The 22804-nt window shown below is 41.6% G+C and overlaps 1 protein-coding gene across 1 annotated transcript in view; it reads right to left on the bottom strand.

Moving 5' to 3' along the window:
• Positions 1-7727: 7727 nt before the first annotated feature.
• The window catches only part of LOC139748211 (neuroligin-4, X-linked-like), a 76901-nt gene continuing 61824 nt past the window's right edge, over positions 7728-22804 (bottom strand). The window contains exons 2-7 of the mRNA XM_071661035.1: positions 21073-21883; positions 15994-16149; positions 12025-12089; positions 11271-11428; positions 10450-10565; positions 7728-9408 (exon numbers count right to left, since the gene is read on the bottom strand). Coding sequence (XP_071517136.1) covers positions 8357-9408; positions 10450-10565; positions 11271-11428; positions 12025-12089; positions 15994-16149; positions 21073-21538 — 2013 coding nt within the window. The 5' untranslated portion in view covers positions 21539-21883 and the 3' untranslated portion in view covers positions 7728-8356. The remainder of the gene's footprint in view (positions 9409-10449; positions 10566-11270; positions 11429-12024; positions 12090-15993; positions 16150-21072; positions 21884-22804) is intronic.

Below are 22804 nucleotides of genomic sequence, written 5' to 3'. Positions count from 1 at the left end.
ATTCCGTTTAGCTTATCAATCGCGTCAGTGAGGGGCCATACATACCCCCCGTGGCACAAGCATCCATGGTAGGTTCATTATGTCTGTCAATGAGGCCATGTTCCTGGGAGAGGACACCCGAGAGAAGAGAGAGAGAGAGAGAGAGAGAGAGAGAGAGAGAGAGAGAGAGAGAGAGAGAGAGAGAGAGAGAGCGTGGTTGCAGACCTGTTACAGTAAGATGTGATATATCTTCCCTGCCTGTAATCGTCACAGATATGGTGTATTCCCCTTCCTTCACCTCATCTCTTTCTTAGATTGTCTCTCATTTCAAATCCCCGTTTGAATCACGCCAGTGCCATCACCGTATTGCAGTGCTATCACGTACAGTGCGTCCCTATGTTGTCTGTCACGCAGTTCCTAATTTGACGTCACTATATGACGTCGTTTAATGACTTCATGGACATCTAAGTTGTGACCAAACACCTAATGATGAGACAATTATCTCCTCACTCCCCACCACACACCCTACCTTATATACCTTATATATTATATACTTTATATGTCATATTCGTTTTTATTATCATGCTCTACCATTCAAAACTATATGAGAAAGTATACCAAGAGAGGAGTCCCTCATAGGTGAATACTGGCACACACTCTCTCTCTCTCTCTCTCTCTCTCTCTCTCTCTCTCTCTCTCTTCTCTCTCTCTCTCTCTCTGCAATAACCTATGACTTTTCCAAGCCTCATCTGTCCTACCCACCGACGTCAACCCCAGCATCAATCAATCACCGTTGCTAGGCATCACATCTGAACAAAGACTTTATTGCCTCGACATCCAGACGAAGCGGAAAAACATCGTCTAATAACCGACCCATCCAACATTCTCTCTACATTCTTGCATTCTTAAATGTTCTGCACTGGTGGATAGCTCACCCTCGCTTGGAATTATTCCAGGGACATTTTTTTTTTCATTATCTTCCAGCCCTGAAGGGAACTCTTGATTTATCTTCCAGCCTTCCAGGGACCTATTGGTTCACCTTCCAACCTTCCAAAAACCTCTTGCTTTCCTTCCAGCCTTCCGAAGACCTCATATTTCACCTTCCAGTATCTCAAGGGCCTCTTGTTTACTTCCAGAGAACTCCCATTTCTTCTTCCAGCCTTCCACATAACTCCTTGTTTAGTTCCAGGCTTTTAAAGACACTTTGTTACACCTCCCAGTCCTCTATGGATTCAATGGTCTACCTTCCAGCCTTTCAAAAAACCTCGTTTCGCTTTCCAGCCTTCCAGGGACTTCGTGTTCTAGATTCAAAGCCCTCATTGACTTCTGAAATCCACACTCCAGCCGTCCTGGTTCCCTGTGGCCCACTAGCTTGGCTTGAAGCTCATCTAGGCCATCTTCCATCTCACCCTTGAGACTGAAGACCAGTAGAGAGAGAGAGAGAGAGAGAGAGAGAGAGAGAGAGAGAGAGAGAGAGAGAGAGAGAGAGAGAGAGAAGCAATCATATGAACGGATACATTAACATTCAAACCCGATTTATATCCAGTATTTAAAGACTAAAGTAAACAAATGGACGCTGCAGGCATGTGCCTGCAAATTCATTCAGGGAAAACAAACTCAAGCAGAAACATTCCTGGTAAATGCAAAGTTGAAATAATGAAGGTTTGCGTGCGTGAAGCAAAGAGCCACACACACGCACACACACACACACACACACACACACACACACACACATACACACACACACACGCACACACACACACACACAAATGTAAAATCATTCCCAATTGTGGTCATGTCGGACGAAAGGAAGAATAAGAATATGAGGAGAAAAAAATTACTGAAGAGAACAGTCTAGGCATCTCGGGTGTTTGCAGACTTGGTTCATAAGAGAGAAAAAAAGATACAGGGGCAAAAGTCCATGGCTTCTGTATCCGTGATATCATAATCGTGTCATTACAAAGAAGACATAGAATCGTTATCTAACATAGAGTCTTTATCTAACATAGAGTCTTAATCTAACACAAGGTCTTTATCTAACATAGTGTCTTTATATAATCATCTAAATATGTTCTGGAAATTTATCTATCATAACCTGAAAATACGGTATCCGTTTTAACGACATAGAACGTAAGCATGAAAATGTGATAGCCGTTCTAAAGATATCAAACAAAACCTGTAAATTAGATAAACATTCTGATAATAGTGTGCAGATAACACAGACCTGCTCTTCCTTCCTTTGACAAATTAATGAACTGTGAGGAATTTACGTTAAGGTAATTAAAACAGAAACTTTCAGGCCCCGGTCAGCTTACAGAGATACACAACCCTCAAATGGAATCTACATTAACCAAACAAAGGATTACATTACACATTCCTCCCTCCATTGACAACCTCTTATTGCATGACTAAATGACACCGTTTCCCCTTTCCCTTTACATGAACCTTTTTATGCAGTGTTTCATGATGAAGAGTTATCCGTGTACTACAGTGTACAACCTATTTACTGCCATTACAACATAGGAATATATATATATATATATATATATATATATATATATATATATATATATATATATATATATATATATATATATATATATATATATATATACGGTAAAATTCGTGTGAACGAAATCAATGGTAATTCGCTGAACATTTTTTTCACAATCTAGGAACAAAACATCAACTGACACGCGAGTGAGCAATAAAGATTGTGAACAATGCAAAGAGTGAATCACACCAAGCCACTAACTACAGGCCATTACCTAACTATCGGGCGGGTCTAAAAGCCTCAGTTTATTCCACAACGTCATAGGATTATTCAATACTTAAGATAGCATTATGGCATTTACTCATATGATATAGTGAACTCACTACATACCATTATATAAATATGGTACCATGGTCTCCTTATTGCAATGGTGGTATTACCTATGGTGCTATGACTATGGAATATATGGTGGCAAATATAGTGTTGGAGGATAGTATACAAGACCAAGCTATGGTGAAAGAGTGAGAGAATACTCTGAGTATAGTGTATCTGTGATAGTGAGGTAAAGATAATGTTTGACTATGATGTCCTCACTACAGATTATGATAAGATCGTGTTTGTCTGTCTCTCATAACATTATAGGGTATGATGATAACTATGGTGCTGGATTATGGTGTGCCTCACACAGAAGGATATGCTGAAGATAATGTTAGTTTCTTTATGGTCCATTTACCCACGACGTGAAGACAATATTGCTGAGTTACAGTTTTATCAATATAGATCATAGTTTAAAGAGGATAGTGCTTTGATGGTGTCATGAATATATATATATATATATATATATATATATATATATATATATATATATATATATATATATATATATATATATATATATATATATTTATATATATATATATATGTGTGTGTGTGTGTGTGTGTGTGTGTGTAAGCCTACGACACACACCTGAGTTATAGCCGTAGTGTCATTTATATAGTTCCAAGAAGACGAGTTTTCACCATAGGTATTGTGGTAAGAGGATATAGAGTATAGAATCCATTGAGCTGATAATGTGTATAGGTGCTTTGAGGGGGAGTTACGTGAGGGTATTGTGGTGGTGTCAGTGGCTATTGTAGTGGTGATTCTGTGTGTTGTTAATGCAGTAGTGGGGCTTATGTAAAGGTAACTAGGTACCTGTAACTGAGAAACTGGTGTTTGGCTTGAGAGTGGAAACTGGGTAGGTTATGAAGTGTTGTGATCTGTGTTGTGATGTTGATGACGTCGAACGCGTTGCGGTGATGTCAGAAGCGTTGAAGAACTTTGTGTATTTTGATGTCATGATTTTTTTGAAGGTAATTCCTTGTTATTTTCATCCCGGTGAAGTCTGTCCTCTGGCAGATCCCCCTTTTTGATTAACGACTGGTTTTGTTATTTGGATCCGGAAGGAAAGAGAGAGAGAGAGAGAGAGAGAGAGAGAGAGAGAGAGAGAGAGAGAGAGAGAGAGAGAGAGTGAGTGGAGTGGGTGGTGGGGTACACCTCTGCCTACAGCAGCCCGCCCCCCCACAGGTGAACGCGTCACCAAGACGTATATACCCTGATCACGAGCTAATGGGAAAAAGCACTTACCTGTACCTTGGGCCTCAGTATTTACCTTCAGCCATGACTCACACCTTGCGTGCTGGGAATTACCGAAGCCACAAACCTTGTCTGGGCTGCTGGCTCACTGGCTAATATATCTACCTCATTTTAGGAAGGCTTGACATCAGCATACCTTAGGTTTATAGCGGTATATGATCAAGCTATATATGACATAGATGACAAGCGGTATATGAAATATATTCAGGACTGATGTATCTTTTGGGTCATATTGATGATAGTATATGACTTGCACTCAGGAATGATATAGCATTTGGTTCTTTTAAGTATATGACAAAGTAGCTGTGATTTTGTACCTGAAGTATCACTTTGGAATAAAACGTGTTTATATTTTTGTTGGAGAGTGTTTTAGTATTTATAATATTCTGTTCGACCTTGTTGACAACTCGAGCACGACTTTGACCCTTGAGCACGACGTTACGATCCTTGAGCACGAAGGTACGACCCTTGAGCACGACGGTACGACCCTTGAGCACGATGTTGCGACCCTTGAGCACGAGGGTACGACCCTTGAGCACGACGGTACGATCCTTGAGCACGACGGTATGACCCTTGAGCACGACGGTATGACCCTTGAGCACGACGGTACGACCCTTGAGCACGACGGTACGACCCTTGAGCACGACGTGACGACCCTTGAGCACGACGTTGCGACCCTTGAGCACGACATGACGACCCTTGAGCACGACGTGACGACCCTTGAGCACGACGGTACGACCCTTGAGCACGACGTGACGACCCTTGATTATGATAGACTACCCCATTACTAAACCTTGAAGGACTGTTTATAGGGTTTATTTGAGTGGTTCCTATATATTTCTTTGCGTAGTTAGGTTGACCTTGTTTGCATAGGACTTGTAGCTTTGTTTACACGTCACTGGTAGGTTTGATAGCAGGGTTGTTGGCTTTGTTTTTCCTTGTCATTGCTGGGTTTTCTTTCGTGATTTTAGTGATTGGGTTTGCGTGACTTTAGTCAGGTTTGTTCGTATGACTCCACTTGGTTTTGACCATGGCTTCGACGTGGTTTGTTTACTCAGTTTCGTGGACTTTGTAGATATAAATCTGGTGTACTTTTTGTTGCGACGTAGGCATGGCTTTGCTGGATTTGTTTACGTGACGCACGTTGGCTTGTTTGCATGCCTCCAGTGGGTTTGTTTGCATGGCCCGGCTCGGTTCCTTCCCCTCCAACTAATTCATTAAGGCGACGCTACTGTTTGTGAAGCACTCAACACTCAGTGCCAGGCTCGTCACAAGGCCAATATTCTGTCTGTGTGATCTTTGCGCTGCTCCTCATCTGTGCCAGACCTGTAGCAGTGACAGTAGCTTCTATGTGTTTCTTGGCACTCTCTCTGGTGTGAGGTATATTCACAGCAGTACCAATATCCATCTTCTATTGTCTTGACGCTTTTCGTCGTTTTTTTCTGACCCAAAACAGTTCCCATTTTCATTTTATGTAATCTTGGCACTGCTCCTGGTGTAGTCTATAACCAAAATAATGCCAATATTTCCTTTTGTGCTGTCTTAGCATTGTTCTTAATGTTTCCCCACAACATTGCCCATACAACAATCGTTGTCTTCGCACTGCTCCTCCATTATGGACCTATGACAGTGGCAACATTCCTCCTCTCTCAATATATTGCCTCAAAAGTTTCAGATCCAAGCGTGGTTTTATCATTACTTTATCACCCTCACTCGCCTCAGTCCTTCTTCTCCCACTACACGTGACAGCCATCATAAACCACCAGTACACTGTGTACACCAACCAGTCAAGTCCAGTTCACCTGATACAAATCCTTACTTGGTTGTCTCCCTCGCTTATGTGATCCCAGAGTTGGAGGGTCAAGTTATGAAACATAAATGAGAGAGTAGATTAATCTTGAATGTCGAGATGAGACCTAATTCTTCATCTCTCTAAAGTTGTTTTAACCAATAATTATGTATGTGACGTACAGATGATTAATCCAATATTGAAATTAATGAAGATAACGTGTTTGATAGGGTTTGTGTGAACATTATGTATGATATAGTGGAACTTCTGCTTATTCTTTGGCCAGGATTATGTTATTGTAAAAACTTATCTCTCTCAGAAACGTGTCAATACATGGTATAATACTAGAAGTAGATATTGGAAGAAAGGCACTTAGATTATAAGTGCCTTTCTTTGTTTTTGTTTATTTTCTTCTTTCTTTTTTCCTCAAAGACATTTCCTCTCATTCTGAAACAGCATTAAGCCAGCCATGAATGTCTTCAATGGTTAATTACGCTGTGAACACTTAAGATGGCTTATTTTTCATCTCTCTCTCTCTCTCTCTCTCTCTCTCTCTCTCTCTCTCTCTCTCTCTCTCTCTCTCTCTCTCTCTCTCTCTCTCTCTCTCCTCAGATTACCGTCCACTACGGACGTGGACAACTCGGTCTCGATACCTAAAAAGCCCCCTGTGTGTAGATTCACGGGCACCGACGCTGACCAACTCACCATGATGAACGTCCTCCATCAGTAGAAAGAAATGCCTTGTCCTCTGCACTCCAGCTCTGACTTGGACTTCAAACATTCACTGCATAAATCCACGCTGCAGCGACTGACCAACAAGGACGTATCAGATTAGTGGAAACAATATAAATGGTCGTGAAAGTGACAGGAATATTGGGCAACATATGTTACGAGACACAGTCCATACCTCGGCTGGCTAGCTGGTCAACCCCCACTCCTGTTTATGGCGTGACACAGCAACCTGGAAATAGCACCAGAAATGGTGCAAGCAATGTAGACATGAGTAACGACAGGAATCTGGAACACCAGTCATTACGAGAAGTAATCGGAGAATAATGATAATATTTCGTGTTACTGATCAAGGTGTGGAATTAGGAAATGGAAGAGGAGAAGATATATGGAAATCAAGTTTCTCTGAAGACTCGTGGCCTGTTTACATTACCATTATGGTACTCCTGAAATTCCCCTGTTTTGTTTGTATTGACATGAGTTTCTCTTAAAGGTTTGTGGATGATCCGGAAGGAATTGAGACAATGGCACTGCTAGCTGGAGCTGCCGTAATGTTGAACAGAGATTAACTTGAGATAGAAAGGGTCATAAAGCCAAGTAGATTACGAAGAATATTGCCTAGAGATATGACAAGGGAAGTAATGGTAAGACATCGTCCATGAATGCATAGAATGATGTGAATAACAGAAAATAACCTCATAGCCATGTCAAGAAGTGTGGACAGAATAATGGTTACATAAATAAGTAGTTCTGTTGAGAGAAACCTCATCACTTTAGCATTAGGTTTAGGGACGATGACTAGGGGTACTGACCAGAGCAGCGCCGGGATGTATGGCTGTAACAGTGACAAAAGTTATTCACAATATCGCCGGCGGGAAATGGGAGATGTGGTAACCAGATACAGCTGGTCATCCTGTACCAGCTACGTAACAGAGAAACTAGTTAATGGTAATGACCCAACATAGTGACTGCTATTAGTGAATTCATTTCACATCTGTTTCTTTACTTCCCGTCTTTGACGTTGGCCGAGATGAGAAGCGGTTCCACTATTCATGATCCATAACACAGGTCTTAGAGATTAAGGCTCATGCCAAACTCCATTTTACTAGCAAGTTTTATTGAAAACATTTGAATCTGCAACATGTCAATAGATCATCTGAGTAATATGTACACGTATTTTACACAATCATAATTCACATACATATAAAAAGTGCACACTTTCACATAGACAGGGTTCTGAAAAGTTATTAATAAAGGTGTAAATATAAGTGTGAGCGCTGTAGCAGTCTCCATCCAAGTTCCCCCCCAAAAAAACTCTTTTTTTCTTGTTCTGTGATTATCATCACTACCACACAAGACGTCCCTAGTCCCACCTAGGAGGTTATTGCTAGGAGTACGGAGGCGTTCCATCTGACTTCAGCTGCAGACATGTAGGGTCGCCCTCTGGGAAGGTGCGTGGACCACGGGCCTTACGAGGCCACGTAGACGAGCTCCCGGCAGCAGTGTCCAGCCCTGGCGGTAACACGACGACGGGTTCGTCGCCACGGAACGACGTCGTCATGTCCCGCCCGTCGTAGAATGTGCCTCCATAGTAGTCAACTACCTGTGCGTGGTGATGGTGGTGCTGCTGGTCTAGAGGGCTGCTGGCCAAGGGCACGGTGATCGTGGTGGAGCCGCCCCCTTGAAGGTGCTCAGCGGCAGATAGCACCGTCACCAGAGGGCGCCGCCATCATACTCTCAGTTCCTCGTATGGAGGAATCTTGCCCCTGGGGGGAGCCGGTACGTGTACCGGTAGCAGAGGTTGAGACTCAGCAGGCAAGAAACGGGGCGGTGGTGGCGGCCGTGGGAGAGTCATCTGTTTGTGCTGCTGCTGTTGCTGCTGCTGTTGCTGCTGCTGTTGCTGCTGTTGCTGTTGCTGCTGGCTACCCACCAGAGTAGCGCTGCCGTTCGGTATCGTGGGTGGAGCTACGGCCACACAGTGCCCACCCGCCTCCAGACTGACGGGTGTGTCAGCGAAGGCGGGCGGGCACTCGGAGATGTGGGTGAAGGCCTGGGTGTTGCTCAGGGGCGAGGGAGGAGGAGCCTTCAGCGACGACGTCGCCGTCAGCGGAGGCTTCGTCACCTCCAGGTTTATGGTTGACCCTAATATAGGGCCTGACGCTGAGCTAATAGCTGCCATCTGTTGTTCGCTGCTGCTCTGGCTGTTCTGTTGGCTCTGTTGCTCCTGTTTGTCTCCAAGGCGCGACCGGTCGCGCTGATAGTACACCCCGGCGAAGATTAGGATGTTCAAGATCAGGAGCGAGACGCCGATGGCGATCGTGACCGACAGAGCGGTTGAGTAAGCTATGTAGTCGACGCCCTCTGGCATTGTCGCTTCTGCGTGAGCTGTGACATTGATCGGCACGTCTGGCGGAGGGCGCTGCCCTCCGTCACGGTACGGGTACCGCGGCGTGGTGAAGAGGCGCGAGAATACTGAAGGCGTAGTGGTGGTGTGTGGTGGCGGGGTCGTAGTGGTGGTCGTCGAGGGTAAGATGTAATGACCCGCCATGTGCTGAAGGGGTCGTACCATGCCCGAGTACAACGCGGGGTCGTCGTGGTCGGTGAAGAGGTGGTGCACGACCGACAGCTCCTGTAGCTGGTCCTCGGCAGCCAGTTCCTCAGACTCTGGATCGCGGAGGATCAAGAACTCCTGTCGCCCCACCCTCTGCAGCTGGGGCACTAGCCAGGTCCACAGGGCCAGCTGGTGCGCCCTGTAGTGGTCCCGGAGCCGAGGTCGGGTACCTGAGAGAACAGGAACATTACTACTATCTAACGACGTTAACACGACCATACAGAACGACCACACAGCCTAGAAACTACCAGTCAAGGAACGCTTACACAACCACACAGCCTGTAACCCTCGACCAGAGATGTCTCCGCAAACACAACTCTTTGAGACAACCAACCAAAGACTTCTACACAACCAGCCACACTGGTTGGAAATGCTACCAGAATTCCAGTAGAAAAAGAACAATGAATACGTGGCATATATCCTCAAAACTATTGTCATAGAGCAAGAAAAATTAATACATTGACATAAAACACTGAAACGAAACTAATTGTTTTCCCCTAATTCACTAATTTTGATCCTAACAAAGTAATCTTCACCCTAATGAATAAATTCCAACCTATCAAAATAATCTATACCATTAATAAACTAATTTTCATTGTGATAATCAAATACATTATCCAGTATTCAGGTGATACTACACTAGAAGGCAATTTCGACCACACTACACTCGTACTGGGCAGTGAGTGTGTGTGTGTGTGTGTGTGTGTGTAGGTAATGTTTACGTACAAGTTTTGTGAAAAATCATATCAGTTTGAGCCTCATATACAAGTTATGTGATTCAAAACGTTATATCAGTCACGCCTCAAAGTGTTTGTGTAAGTGTGTATTCAGTTTTCCTTTGTACAAGGTACAGAACAGTTTATATGGTCTTCTATTTTGCAAATGTATATGATCGTTAGAAGCTTCGTACTTTTAGATACACTTAAGCATATCTATATGTCTCTATTCACTCACTTCATCTGGGGTATATAACAGATCAAGTGATCTTGTACTCTGCAGAGATGTTCTATAATCATATTCGACTAATACGATTAAAGTCCACTTTGATGGAATGTAATAAGACATTGAAAGTTCAGATAGGCAATCGAGTTTCATTCAGCCAATCATATCCCACTTAGACGATCAAAAACCCCTGCAAGATAACTGAAGACCAATGAGAAAACTGAAAGATCCTAAACCATCATCCACTCAGACAGTCGTACGCCACTTACTAATTAGTAAGTATTTTTGATAGATTGGGTCGTATTTATCCCACTTGAGGTTAAGGAAGCGGCTCTTCTCTCCCACTGTGATGTGCATGTCTTGAGTCTTCAGGAAATTTGGGTTCCTGTGAGAGAGGATAAGCCACGTGAGGTCAGAGGTCACGTGAATGGAGAGGTCATTTCAGGTATCATATCATTATCATTAGATTCTAGATAAGAGTCTGCAGAACGGAGGGAGGTTGGATATCAGTGGAATTGCCTGTATTTCTCTAGTTAAACAGTCTTGGTTAAATGAGATATCATATCAATATTTACAATAAATGTGTTGGAGTTACGATTACCGTAAGTATTCATAAGAAGATCAAATTCCCTAAGCTGCTTCTGGTGATTAAACTAATGAAATGGAGGAATAATGGAAAAGATCCTAGTAGAATACCACTTTCATATAGATTCCAACAAAACATGATAAAACTACGCAAAACATCTTTATAATAAATATACAAACAACACAGTTATATGCTTTCTATATGTCATTATATCAACATTCAGTTACTCTGGCCACCAATTCACCAAAGGTCCCTGTGAAACAGCTGTAGAGGACTTAGAACACTGCCTGGGGGAGTAGGACCATTCACTATTCATTCCTCTACCCCAGGTGTATAATCAGCCACTGTGCACAACATTACTGAGTTATGACACATCGTAGACAGAAAAGTGCATCATCACCTTCGTCATCAATCTATATATTATACTTCTCCATCACTGGCATAACCAGATGCGTCATGGAACCTGTTTAATATTTATGTTAGCTCATAGTTCGTTCGCCTCACCCAGTCTTAGCGAAGTTGGTGAGGTAAGTGAGCATAGCCTCCGACACCATCTGGTCCTGGCGACTCCAGTTGCCAGCGAAGACCCCAAGTTCTCCCACCAAGGGCGCCCCAAACACGAAGGGGAGCTCGTCGCCATGTACAGCCCCCTTTACCGCCTGCTACCCATACCAGTGGTGGGGGGAAAAAAAAGGGATTCATTATCTTACACAGTTTGAACCAAACAATATAGCATCATATTCTCTAGTGAAGATAAATGATAGTACTTCAGCTGGTATGTATTGGTAGTGTTGACACAGGGCCAGTAGTCTGTTGGTATGATGGTGTTCGATACTTCCCTGGTTGAGTGTGAGCTTCGTTTAATACACTTGTTGGATGTTGTGAACCATATAATACTAATTTCTTACTGTATCGGTAACCTTATAGTCCAGACGTGTACGTATATAGGCTGATGCATTTTGATTTATCCAAGAATAACTACAAACTAAGTGAAAATTTCACTCCCACTAACCTTGCACCAGATAAAGAAAATAAAATCCCTTATTGTCTCTGTCATTATTCTCGACATCTTTAATCAGGGAAAGAGTTAGGGGCTCGTGCTGTGAAATTTAATAACAAGAGGAAAAATATGGCTTTTAAAATTGGGTTTGTCTTGGGAATTATATGAGATGAATTACGAGAATCATTACACCGCTGTTAAGAAACTCCCACAACACCGTCAGCAAGATGGATGAGTAACGTCGCCCTCGGTGTTTACCATTATTCCCAGCAAGTAATGTGGGAGGGAAGGGATAATAACGGTGTTCTCTCTGGTGAAACCTCCTGTTAGTATAGGGAAAGTGACTCAAGTAGATGATAAACTGATCATAAAGTGACTGAAGTAGATGATAAACTGAAGATGAAGTGACTGAAGTAGATGATAAACTGAACATGAAGTGACTGAAGTAGATGATATGACTCAAGTAGATGATAAACTGAACATAAAGTGACTGAAGTAGATGATAAACTGATCATAAAGTGACTGAAGTAGATGATAAACTGATCATAAAGTGACTGAAGTAGATGATAAACTGATCATAAAGTGACTGAAGTAGATGATAAACTGATCATAAAGTGACTGAAGTAGATGATAAACTGATCATAAAGTGACTGAAGTAGATGATAAACTGATCATAAAGTGACTGAAGTAGATGATAAACTGATCATAAAGTGACTGAAGTAGATGATAAACTGATCATAAAGTGACTGAAGTAGATGATAAACTGATCATAAAGTGACTGAAGTAGATGATAAACTGATCATAAAGTGACTGAAGTAGATGATAAACTGATCATAAAGTGACTGAAGTAGATGATAAACTGAACATGAAGTGACTGAAGTAGATGATAAACTGATCATAAAGTGACTGAAGTAGATGATAAACTGATCATAAAGTGACTGAAGTAGATGATAAACTGATCATAAAGTGACTGAAGTAGATGATATGACTCAAGTAGATGATAAACTGATCATAAAGTGACTGAAGTAGATGATAAACTGATCATAAAGTGACTGAAGTAGATGATAAACTGATCATAAAGTGACTGAAGTAGATGATAAACTGATCATAAAGTGACTGAAGTAGATGATAAACTGATCATAAAGTGACTGAAGTAGATGATAAACTGATCATAAAGTGACTGAAGTAGATGATAAACTGATCATAAAGTGACTGAAGTAGATGATAAACTGATCATAAAGTGACTGAAGTAGATGATAAACTGATCATAAAGTGACTGAAGTAGATGATAAACTGATCATAAAGTGACTGAAGTAGATGATAAACTGATCATAAAGTGACTGAAGTAGATGATAAACTGATCATAAAGTGACTGAAGTAGATGATAAACTGATCATAAAGTGACTGAAGTAGATGATAAACTGAACATGAAGTGACTGAAGTAGATGATATGACTCAAGTAGATGATAAACTGATCATAAAGTGACTGAAGTAGATGATAAACTGATCATAAAGTGACTGAAGTAGATGATAAACTGATCATAAAGTGACTGAAGTAGATGATAAACTGATCATAAAGTGACTGAAGTAGATGATAAACTGATCATAAAGTGACTGAAGTAGATGATAAACTGATCATAAAGTGACTGAAGTAGATGATAAACTGAACATGAAGTGACTGAAGTAGATGATAAACTGATCATAAAGTGACTGAAGTAGATGATAAACTGATCATAAAGTGACTGAAGTAGATGATAAACTGATCATAAAGTGACTGAAGTAGATGATAAACTGATCATAAAGTGACTGAAGTAGATGATAAACTGATCATAAAGTGACTGAAGTAGATGATAAACTGATCATAAAGTGACTGAAGTAGATGATAAACTGATCATAAAGTGACTGAAGTAGATGATAAACTGAACATGAAGTGACTGAAGTAGATGATAAACTGATCATAAAGTGACTGAAGTAGATGATAAACTGAACATGAAGTGACTGAAGTAGATGATATGACTCAAGTAGATGATAAACTGATCATAAAGTGACTGAAGTAGATGATAAACTGATCATAAAGTGACTGAAGTAGATGATAAACTGATCATAAAGTGACTGAAGTAGATGATAAACTGATCATAAAGTGACTGAAGTAGATGATAAACTGAACATAAAGTGACTGAAGTAGATGATAAACTGAACATAAAGTGACTGAAGTAGATGATAAACTGATCATAAAGTGACTGAAGTAGATGATAAACTGATCATAAAGTGACTGAAGTAGATGATAAACTGATCATAAAGTGACTGAAGTAGATGATAAACTGATCATAAAGTGACTGAAGTAGATGATAAACTGATCATAAAGTGACTGAAGTAGATGATAAACTGATCATAAAGTGACTGAAGTAGATGATAAACTGATCATAAAGTGACTGAAGTAGATGATAAACTGATCATAAAGTGACTGAAGTAGATGATAAACTGATCATAAAGTGACTGAAGTAGATGATAAACTGATCATAAAGTGACTGAAGTAGATGATAAACTGATCATAAAGTGACTGAAGTAGATGATAAACTGATCATAAAGTGACTGAAGTAGATGATAAACTGATCATAAAGTGACTGAAGTAGATGATAAACTGAACATGAAGTGACTGAAGTAGATGATATGACTCAAGTAGATGATAAACTGATCATAAAGTGACTGAAGTAGATGATAAACTGAACATGAAGTGACTGAAGTAGATGATAAACTGATCATAAAGTGACTGAAGTAGATGATAAACTGATCATAAAGTGACTGAAGTAGATGATATGACTCAAGTAGATGATAAACTGATCATAAAGTGACTGAAGTAGATGATATGACTCAAGTAGATGATAAACTGATCATAAAGTGACTGAAGTAGATGATAAACTGATCATAAAGTGACTGAAGTAGATGATAAACTGATCATAAAGTGACTGAAGTAGATGATAAACTGATCATAAAGTGACTGAAGTAGATGATAAACTGATCATAAAGTGACTGAAGTAGATGATAAACTGATCATAAAGTGACTGAAGTAGATGATAAACTGATCATAAAGTGACTGAAGTAGATGATAAACTGATCATAAAGTGACTGAAGTAGATGATAAACTGATCATAAAGTGACTGAAGTAGATGATAAACTGATCATAAAGTGACTGAAGTAGATGATAAACTGATCATAAAGTGACTGAAGTAGATGATAAACTGATCATAAAGTGACTGAAGTAGATGATAAACTGATCATAAAGTGACTGAAGTAGATGATAAACTGATCATAAAGTGACTGAAGTAGATGATAAACTGATCATAAAGTGACTGAAGTAGATGATAAACTGATCATAAAGTGACTGAAGTAGATGATAAACTGATCATAAAGTGACTGAAGTAGATGATAAACTGATCATAAAGTGACTGAAGTAGATGATAAACTGATCATAAAGTGACTGAAGTAGATGATAAACTGATCATAAAGTGACTGAAGTAGATGATAAACTGATCATAAAGTGACTGAAGTAGATGATAAACTGATCATAAAGTGACTGAAGTAGATGATAAACTGATCATAAAGTGACTGAAGTAGATGATAAACTGATCATAAAGTGACTGAAGTAGATGATAAACTGAACATGAAGTGACTGAAGTAGATGATAAACTGATCATAAAGTGACTGAAGTAGATGATAAACTGATCATAAAGTGACTGAAGTAGATGATAAACTGATCATAAAGTGACTGAAGTAGATGATAAACTGATCATAAAGTGACTGAAGTAGATGATAAACTGATCATAAAGTGACTGAAGTAGATGATAAACTGATCATAAAGTGACTGAAGTAGATGATAAACTGATCATAAAGTGACTGAAGTAGATGATAAACTGATCATAAAGTGACTGAAGTAGATGATAAACTGATCATAAAGTGACTGAAGTAGATGATAAACTGATCATAAAGTGACTGAAGTAGATGATAAACTGATCATAAAGTGACTGAAGTAGATGATATGACTCAAGTAGATGATAAACTGATCATAAAGTGACAGAAAACAAAAAAAGAGGTTCAGTGACAGAAAACAAGAGAGATTCAGTGACAGAAAACAAAAAAGGCTCAGTGACAGAAAACAAAAGAGATTCAGTGACAGAAAACAAAAGAGGAGGTTCAGTGACAGAAAACAAAAGAGGTTCAGTGACCCACCTAGAGGACCCAGACGATAATTCACGGTAATGACGATCACCTCCCCGTATGCAGCTAAGACCGAGCCGTCGTATGGGTTTGAGGCTCCCCATTCGAAGCTCTCGCCGTGTATGTAGACGACCACAGGCAGAGCGCGGTGGCCCGTTGTATCCGCTACTGTAGGGGGAGGGAGACAGGAGAAAGGGTTGGTCAATATACCTCTTTTTCAAACTCTTTCCTTCACCTCTTCGAACACAACGTTGTGGCCCTTGAGCACGACCGGTGTGACCCTTGACCTAACCCTTGACGTTAAGGATCAGGTCAAGAATGTGTGTCACGTCATCATACTTTGAAGGGTCGTACTATCCTGTCTAAGGGTCGTACCGATCGTCCTCAAAAGTCGTACTGTCGTATCAAAAGAGGAGGATAATATTCTTTAGCTTTACAAGGGTATTATTATAGGATTACTTTTATATACATCATATACATCTGCTTTACCATAATATAGAAATATATATAAATCTATATACATCATATACATCTGCTTTACCATGATACAGAAATATATATACATCTATACACATCATGTACATCTGCTTTACCATAATATAGAAATATATATAAATCTATATACATCATATACATCTGCTTTACCATAATATAGATATATATATAAATCTACATACATGGTAACTATAAGTAAATATACCTACCTAACTGGTTTTCCATCCTTTTGCAACACAATATCCTTAAATGACCTTAACGGGGTTCGAACCCAGAATAAGTGTATCAAATGATGCAGGAGAGCACGAAATAATAAAACTCTCCTCGCTATGTTTGTACCCTTATATATAAGTCATTCCTCAAACACTGACAGAGAAACGTTCCAAAATGAAAATAAGTTGACCAAGCCAAAAAAAATGGTGAGTGAAATTACATAATTAATGTAGCGTACTCAGCCGTAGGAAATGCTATTGAGAAGACACATTCTGGTGGAAAGTAAATATACTAATTATTCTAAAAATGTTTCAGAACTCAATCTAGAAACGCCATTGTCTGCAGTTCGTTCTGAAGTGATAAGGTCGAATATATAATAACGTCGTCTTTTGTTTTTGCATCTTCTTGTGGTCATTCTAGCTTCTCTTATCATTCACTTTCTAGCATATATAGGTACATTATAACAACACAAACACAGACGGAGACACATACACACAAACACACGCACCAACTCGCACACCTACACACACACACACACACACACACACACACACACACACACACACCCACACACACACCAAAGAAAACATCGAATATATAAGAACATCTATCAGTACAACTCACCCCATACCAACACAGCCCTGCAACAGAGCTCAAATAAGATATAATCAAGAGCGTAACACAGGATCAACCGAGCAAGATAACTAAATCACATGAGAAATGATCATTGATTTGTCCCTCCTGCAGCAATTATGTAACACTTGAACGAAATACCATTGAACCTCTTTCTATGTTTTTTCTCCTGGGATCCAGTTCGAATCCTTGTGTACATACCCATGATTTTGTAACTCATGGTTATCAAGAATGTGTCAGACGTTATCTCAATCAAGTGATTTTCTCATTACTAATCAAAAATATAGAAGTATTCTATCTTCCACGGTATAGCCAAGCCTTTCCTTAGCCATAAGAAGTCCCATTTGGTAGAATTTATGTCCTTTTTGATCTCATACGAATGCAAGTCAACATTCTAGGCACTCGCAATATACATCTGTTCAGCCCAATCCCTGGCAGCTTGGTTTACCTAAAGCTTAGCGTAGAGCAGAGATGTCATGCGGGCTTCAAGCTTCGAAGATCGATGAGTGGAGGGCTAAAAAGCTGGGCGGGCTCAGAGTGGGATAGGGGGGGTGTTGCAGTGCGCTATCACTGAGAGAGAGGGGAAAAAAAATTGAATTTCTCTTGGCACTGAGCACTGGCAGTGTCATCTAGACTTAACACACTGTAGAGACACCGTACTGGCAGTCTTCCAGAGTCACTGCCCAGCCACAGTCTTCACTGCACGTTCTATATACAATAAAGTGAGACACTGCGAAGCCAGCTCACTCACTGTGTGTTCCTTCTTTCGTCAGAACACAGGAGCCACTTTCTATGAGTTACGGTAGCTCACAGAACTCATAGAAAGAATTCTTTTTCCCCCAAGTTATGAAGTAACTCATAACTTCCAGTTTCTAGAAGGTTAGCCACAAGTTTCTAAATTCTAGATTCTATATGGGACACAAGACCTTTCAACTTTTAGACGGTGGCCAAAGTAGTCCTCGAGTCTGGGTGTTAACCTCAAAAGCTTTTCAGATCTCAACAATAGCTTAAAAAGGAAAAGACTTTCCAGTCTATGTTGTCATTTATCCGTTATGGCGTACAAGTGCAGAATAGAAATCTTTTGATGTGTGTGTGGTGTGTGTGTGTGTGTGTGGCTGTGGGTGTGGGTGTGTGTGGGTTGGTGTGTCTGTGTCTGTGTGTATCTGTGTGTGTGTGTGTGTGTGTGTGTGTGTGTGTGTTTGTGTGTGTGTACGTGGCTGTGGGTGTGGGTGTGAGTGTGTGTGGGTTGGTGTGTCTGTGTCTGTGTGTATCTGTGTGTTTGTGTGTGTGTGTGTGTGTGTGTGTGTGTGTGTGTGTGTGTGTGCGTGTGTGTTTGTGTGTGTGTACGTGGCTGTTGGGTGTGGGTGTGTGTGTGTCTGGGTTGGTGTATCTGTGTCGGTGTGTATCTGTGTGTTTGTGTGTGTGTGTGTTTGTGCGTGTGTGTGTGTGTGTGTGTGTACGTGGCTGTTGGGTGTGGGTGTGTGTATGTGTGGGTTGGTGTATCTATGTCTGTGTGTATCTGTGTGTGTGTGTGTGTGTGTCTGTGTCTGTGTCTGTGTGTGTCTGTGTGCTTTTTAATCCTTCATAAAAATACAATTTCAAAAGCAAGACGACAACGGGAGGCAGACACACACACACACACACATACACACAAACATCACCCTAACGTCACACGAACTTGCATTCCATGTCCTGTATATGACCATCCGCCCACAGGTATTACAGAAAATTAAACACTAATGCTTGCCCAAGCGGCCTCACACACACAAACAACCTGTTTATAAGCATATGACTTGGAGAAAAATTCCTAGAATATTATTCTGAGGGTCAGGGTTTCCAAGGCAACGCCACCAGAGAAAAACAAGACATGAACGAGAATTAACTTCGTTCTGAGGAGGGTTATCAGAGGCAGATGACCCAAATTTGGAAGCTGATGACCTTGGCTTACGACTCTACGACGTTCCGTGGAATGAGTGGGTGTTGCCTGTGTCTGTGTGTATTGCTGCTTTCTGGCCCCCCCTGTCATTTTGTTTCTCTCCCTTTCTCTCTCTCTTTCTTTCCCTCTCTCTCTCTCTCTCTCTCTCTCTCTCTCTCTCTCTCTCTCTCTCTCTCTCTCTCTCTCTCTCTCTCTCTCTCGCAGGAAACACAGTGAGATCTAAAATCTTTTGAGAAAACTAACCTCGCAAACAAATTTTGAAACACATGACGAACAACGAATGGAATTTCACCTAGTTTCCAGTGAATCAAAGTCACGATGTTTGTGTCCAGCACACTGAACACTTTAGAGAAAATAAATTAAAAAAGGGCAAATGCGAATTTCCCAGTGACTTTAACCAGAACACAGTAACGAATTTCAAATGCAAAATGATCACAACACTTTGCCAATAAATGCCAAAATCCTGTCATTTTCGGGGACGAATAAGCTGACACATGCTAAAACATTTTGCCTAAATTGCATTTTCATTCGTGGCAATATATATATATGCCAGCGTAGGAGCGACATAAATGCGTCCTTTGTGGCTGGAATTTATTCTCCACTCTTGAAACATATGGCATCCCTCAACACCTGATGACGCCCTTGCTGTAGTCAAGCACAACAGATGATCAGTACGAAGAAGATTAAGATAAACATTGTGAAAACAGAAAGATGAAAGATGGGAAGATTAGGTGTGAGGTGTATGGATGGCGAAGGTACTGATCCTAAACCAGTAAGCTTAGGTTTGCCTAAGACGGAAACTATGGCGAGTGATTCTGAGATATGGAGTGTGAGATGGCTCTGGTTCATCACTTCAACACTCCCAACCAAGCCAGGAGGGTAGTGCTACCCTTGGTGGCTGCTGGCCACAACTTACGACTTACTGAATGAATGGATGCAAGCAAACGCTCGAGCACAAACACACATTCTTCACGATACACACACGCAAACTCACTCACGCCCGCACGCACGCACGCACATACTGCATGCAAGGCATCATTTCTTTTCTCAGACTTCCGCAGTGATTAAAAGCGAGAGGCCTGTACAACAGAAAAATATTTTCGTCTAACTTAAGTTTAATGAGTTTGGACCATCAAAGGACGGAAGAGAGACGTGGAACTAGAAGGAGACAACATCTTATTACCAAACTTTAGCAACAAATACTTGAAATCAATCCCGCCAGAGTTCCTGATTTAAATCTTGGGGTCCCTGAAATGAACGAGATAGAATTACGATTGTTCTTTCTGGCAGTTCCTCTCTCTCTCTCTCTCTCTCTCTCTCTCTCTCTCTCTCTGCTCCACTCTAGTGCTCTTCGATCATTCAACTTTGCCATGACTGTACACAACAGTGATCCGTTGATCCTAATATCGTCTATATTGATCTCAAAGTAAGATCTTTGGCTACAACGAAATTCGTCGCTGTGTATGACGTCACGTTGTTTTTTTTCCGTGGTGCTTAAACAGCAAACCAAACAGTAGCTGTCAGGCTTGAAGCCAGTCTTATCCTTCATACCAGATTCTAGGGCCTGGAACCTACTTTTAGTGTCTGTCCTGGCAGCTTTTCTTCCTACCTTGGAATTCATGCTACTATAATTCTGTTTTATACATATCATTTAATGTTGTCTTTACCTTGACGATCAAGTTTCTGGATATCGTAGATCACCTGGAAGGAAGGGAAGGAAGTACTCACCAGGAGAGAGAAAGTACTCACTAGGGAAGGATAAACTCGACGAGGGAGAGAAAGTAGTTGCCGATGAACGAGTGGGTCATACTCACCCAGGGAAGGGACATAGACATTCAGGTAGAGGCAGTCCTCCGCTTGATGCGTCAGGTAGTTAGCCAGACGACGTATGTGGAGGAGTTGCAGACGTGGCATGGCCGCCTCCGCTTCGCTCTCCCACAGCTCCGGCAGGTGCTGCGGGCACACAGGGCCGTACTGGTCTGCCATCCTCTCCCCAGCCCAGTGACTCGGGGTCCTGGTCGGGCTGAACCGGTTCGAACCGATGGGAGGCGTGGCGTAAGGCACCCCGAGGAAGACCTCGACGGAGCGGAGGTGTTTGTTGGGGAGTTCACGGATGGAGCCCCTCAGCTTGCCGTACTTCGTGGTGACGACCCGGGGAGATCTCTTCTCGCCAGCCACCGCCCCTACCATCGTCAGCAGCAGTAGTAACATCACGACCACCAGCGGGATGCTCATGGCGTGGGGGTGAGGAAGCGCTCGGGTGTGAGGCGCCCCCACCATCCAGAGTGGGTCTCGTCTGGTGGGTGAGAACTAGTGGGGCGGGAGGCGACCCAATCATCCAGAGTGGATCTTCGTCGCAGCGCCCCGCCCTACCTCGCCTCCTCCAGCGTTGGTGCCGCCACGACTTCCTTCAGCATGGCACGGCGCCCACCTGCCTCCAGAGGCGGCACGACTTCTCCTGCAGGTCGCTGGGGAGAGTCGTCCACCCCCTCACGCCCACAATATCATCATGGAGTCTTTGCCCTCACGGGACAGCAACGAAGTGTGCGCTTCTCTGGTTAACACCAGCAGTCACATTACCCCTCACCCTCACGCGAACACAGGGGCACTTCAAGCAGGCAACACCTGGTGGAAGAAAACGACAAGTGTGAGTGGGTCTTGAGCCATTTGTGTGTACATCACCTATCTATCTATCTATACATCTATTCATCTATCTATCTAAGCGCTCTTACTATAATGAAATGTCATAATATTTTTGTTTAAATGGAATAACCTAAACGTAGAGCTTTGTGTTGTTCGACTTCCAAAGATATTTTGGTCAGGGACTAGTCCATGATAAGTGATTTTTACATAATATCTTCACCAAGAAAAAAATCCTGGGTTGATATTGTGTGTATCGTTATAACAATACGGCCATTACAAAAAATATGAAAAGATATTTAGAATCCAATTCCAGCGTCCCTTTAAACCATTTTTAATTACTGAGGACAACAGCATGGTTCAATATGACGTATAATTCCTCTCTCTCTCTCTCTCTCTCTCTCTCTCTCTCTCTCTCTCTCTCTCTCTCTCTCTCTCTCTCTTGCCCAGTCAGGTAACGAGTGGTTTAATCAACCCTCGCAAATCACCAGCCATGTTACTTGTTGGCAGTAACTGACGACGTAAAGTTGGCCCAAACATCGTCTTCATCAATGGTCCAGCCGTGTAGTCCACGGACCACTGCAATTCGGTCTATTGGTCCTGCTAAAAGCTGGCCCCCATCAGCTGCCGGCCCAACAGCAGCCAATTCGACAGTCACTAACAGTTGAGTTGACCAGCGTTATCTCTGTTGTGTTCATTTCTCCTACTCTAATGCTAATCTATTATTCTCGCTGATTCAACCAATCATTACGTCTGGCTAACACTAATCCGTTCATGACAGTGATTCGACCAATCAAAAAAGACATGAACAGCACAAATGACCATTCCATTCTCTCATTAACAATGCAGTTCCATTGTTTATCGGCGAACTATGTGTTTGTCGAGAAATAAATCAAAGCAGAATGT

This window comes from Panulirus ornatus, chromosome 73, assembly GCF_036320965.1.
Source record: "Panulirus ornatus isolate Po-2019 chromosome 73, ASM3632096v1, whole genome shotgun sequence".
Taxonomy (NCBI): Eukaryota; Metazoa; Arthropoda; class Malacostraca; order Decapoda; family Palinuridae; genus Panulirus; species Panulirus ornatus.
This window is presented reverse-complemented; position numbering and strand designations above follow the sequence as displayed.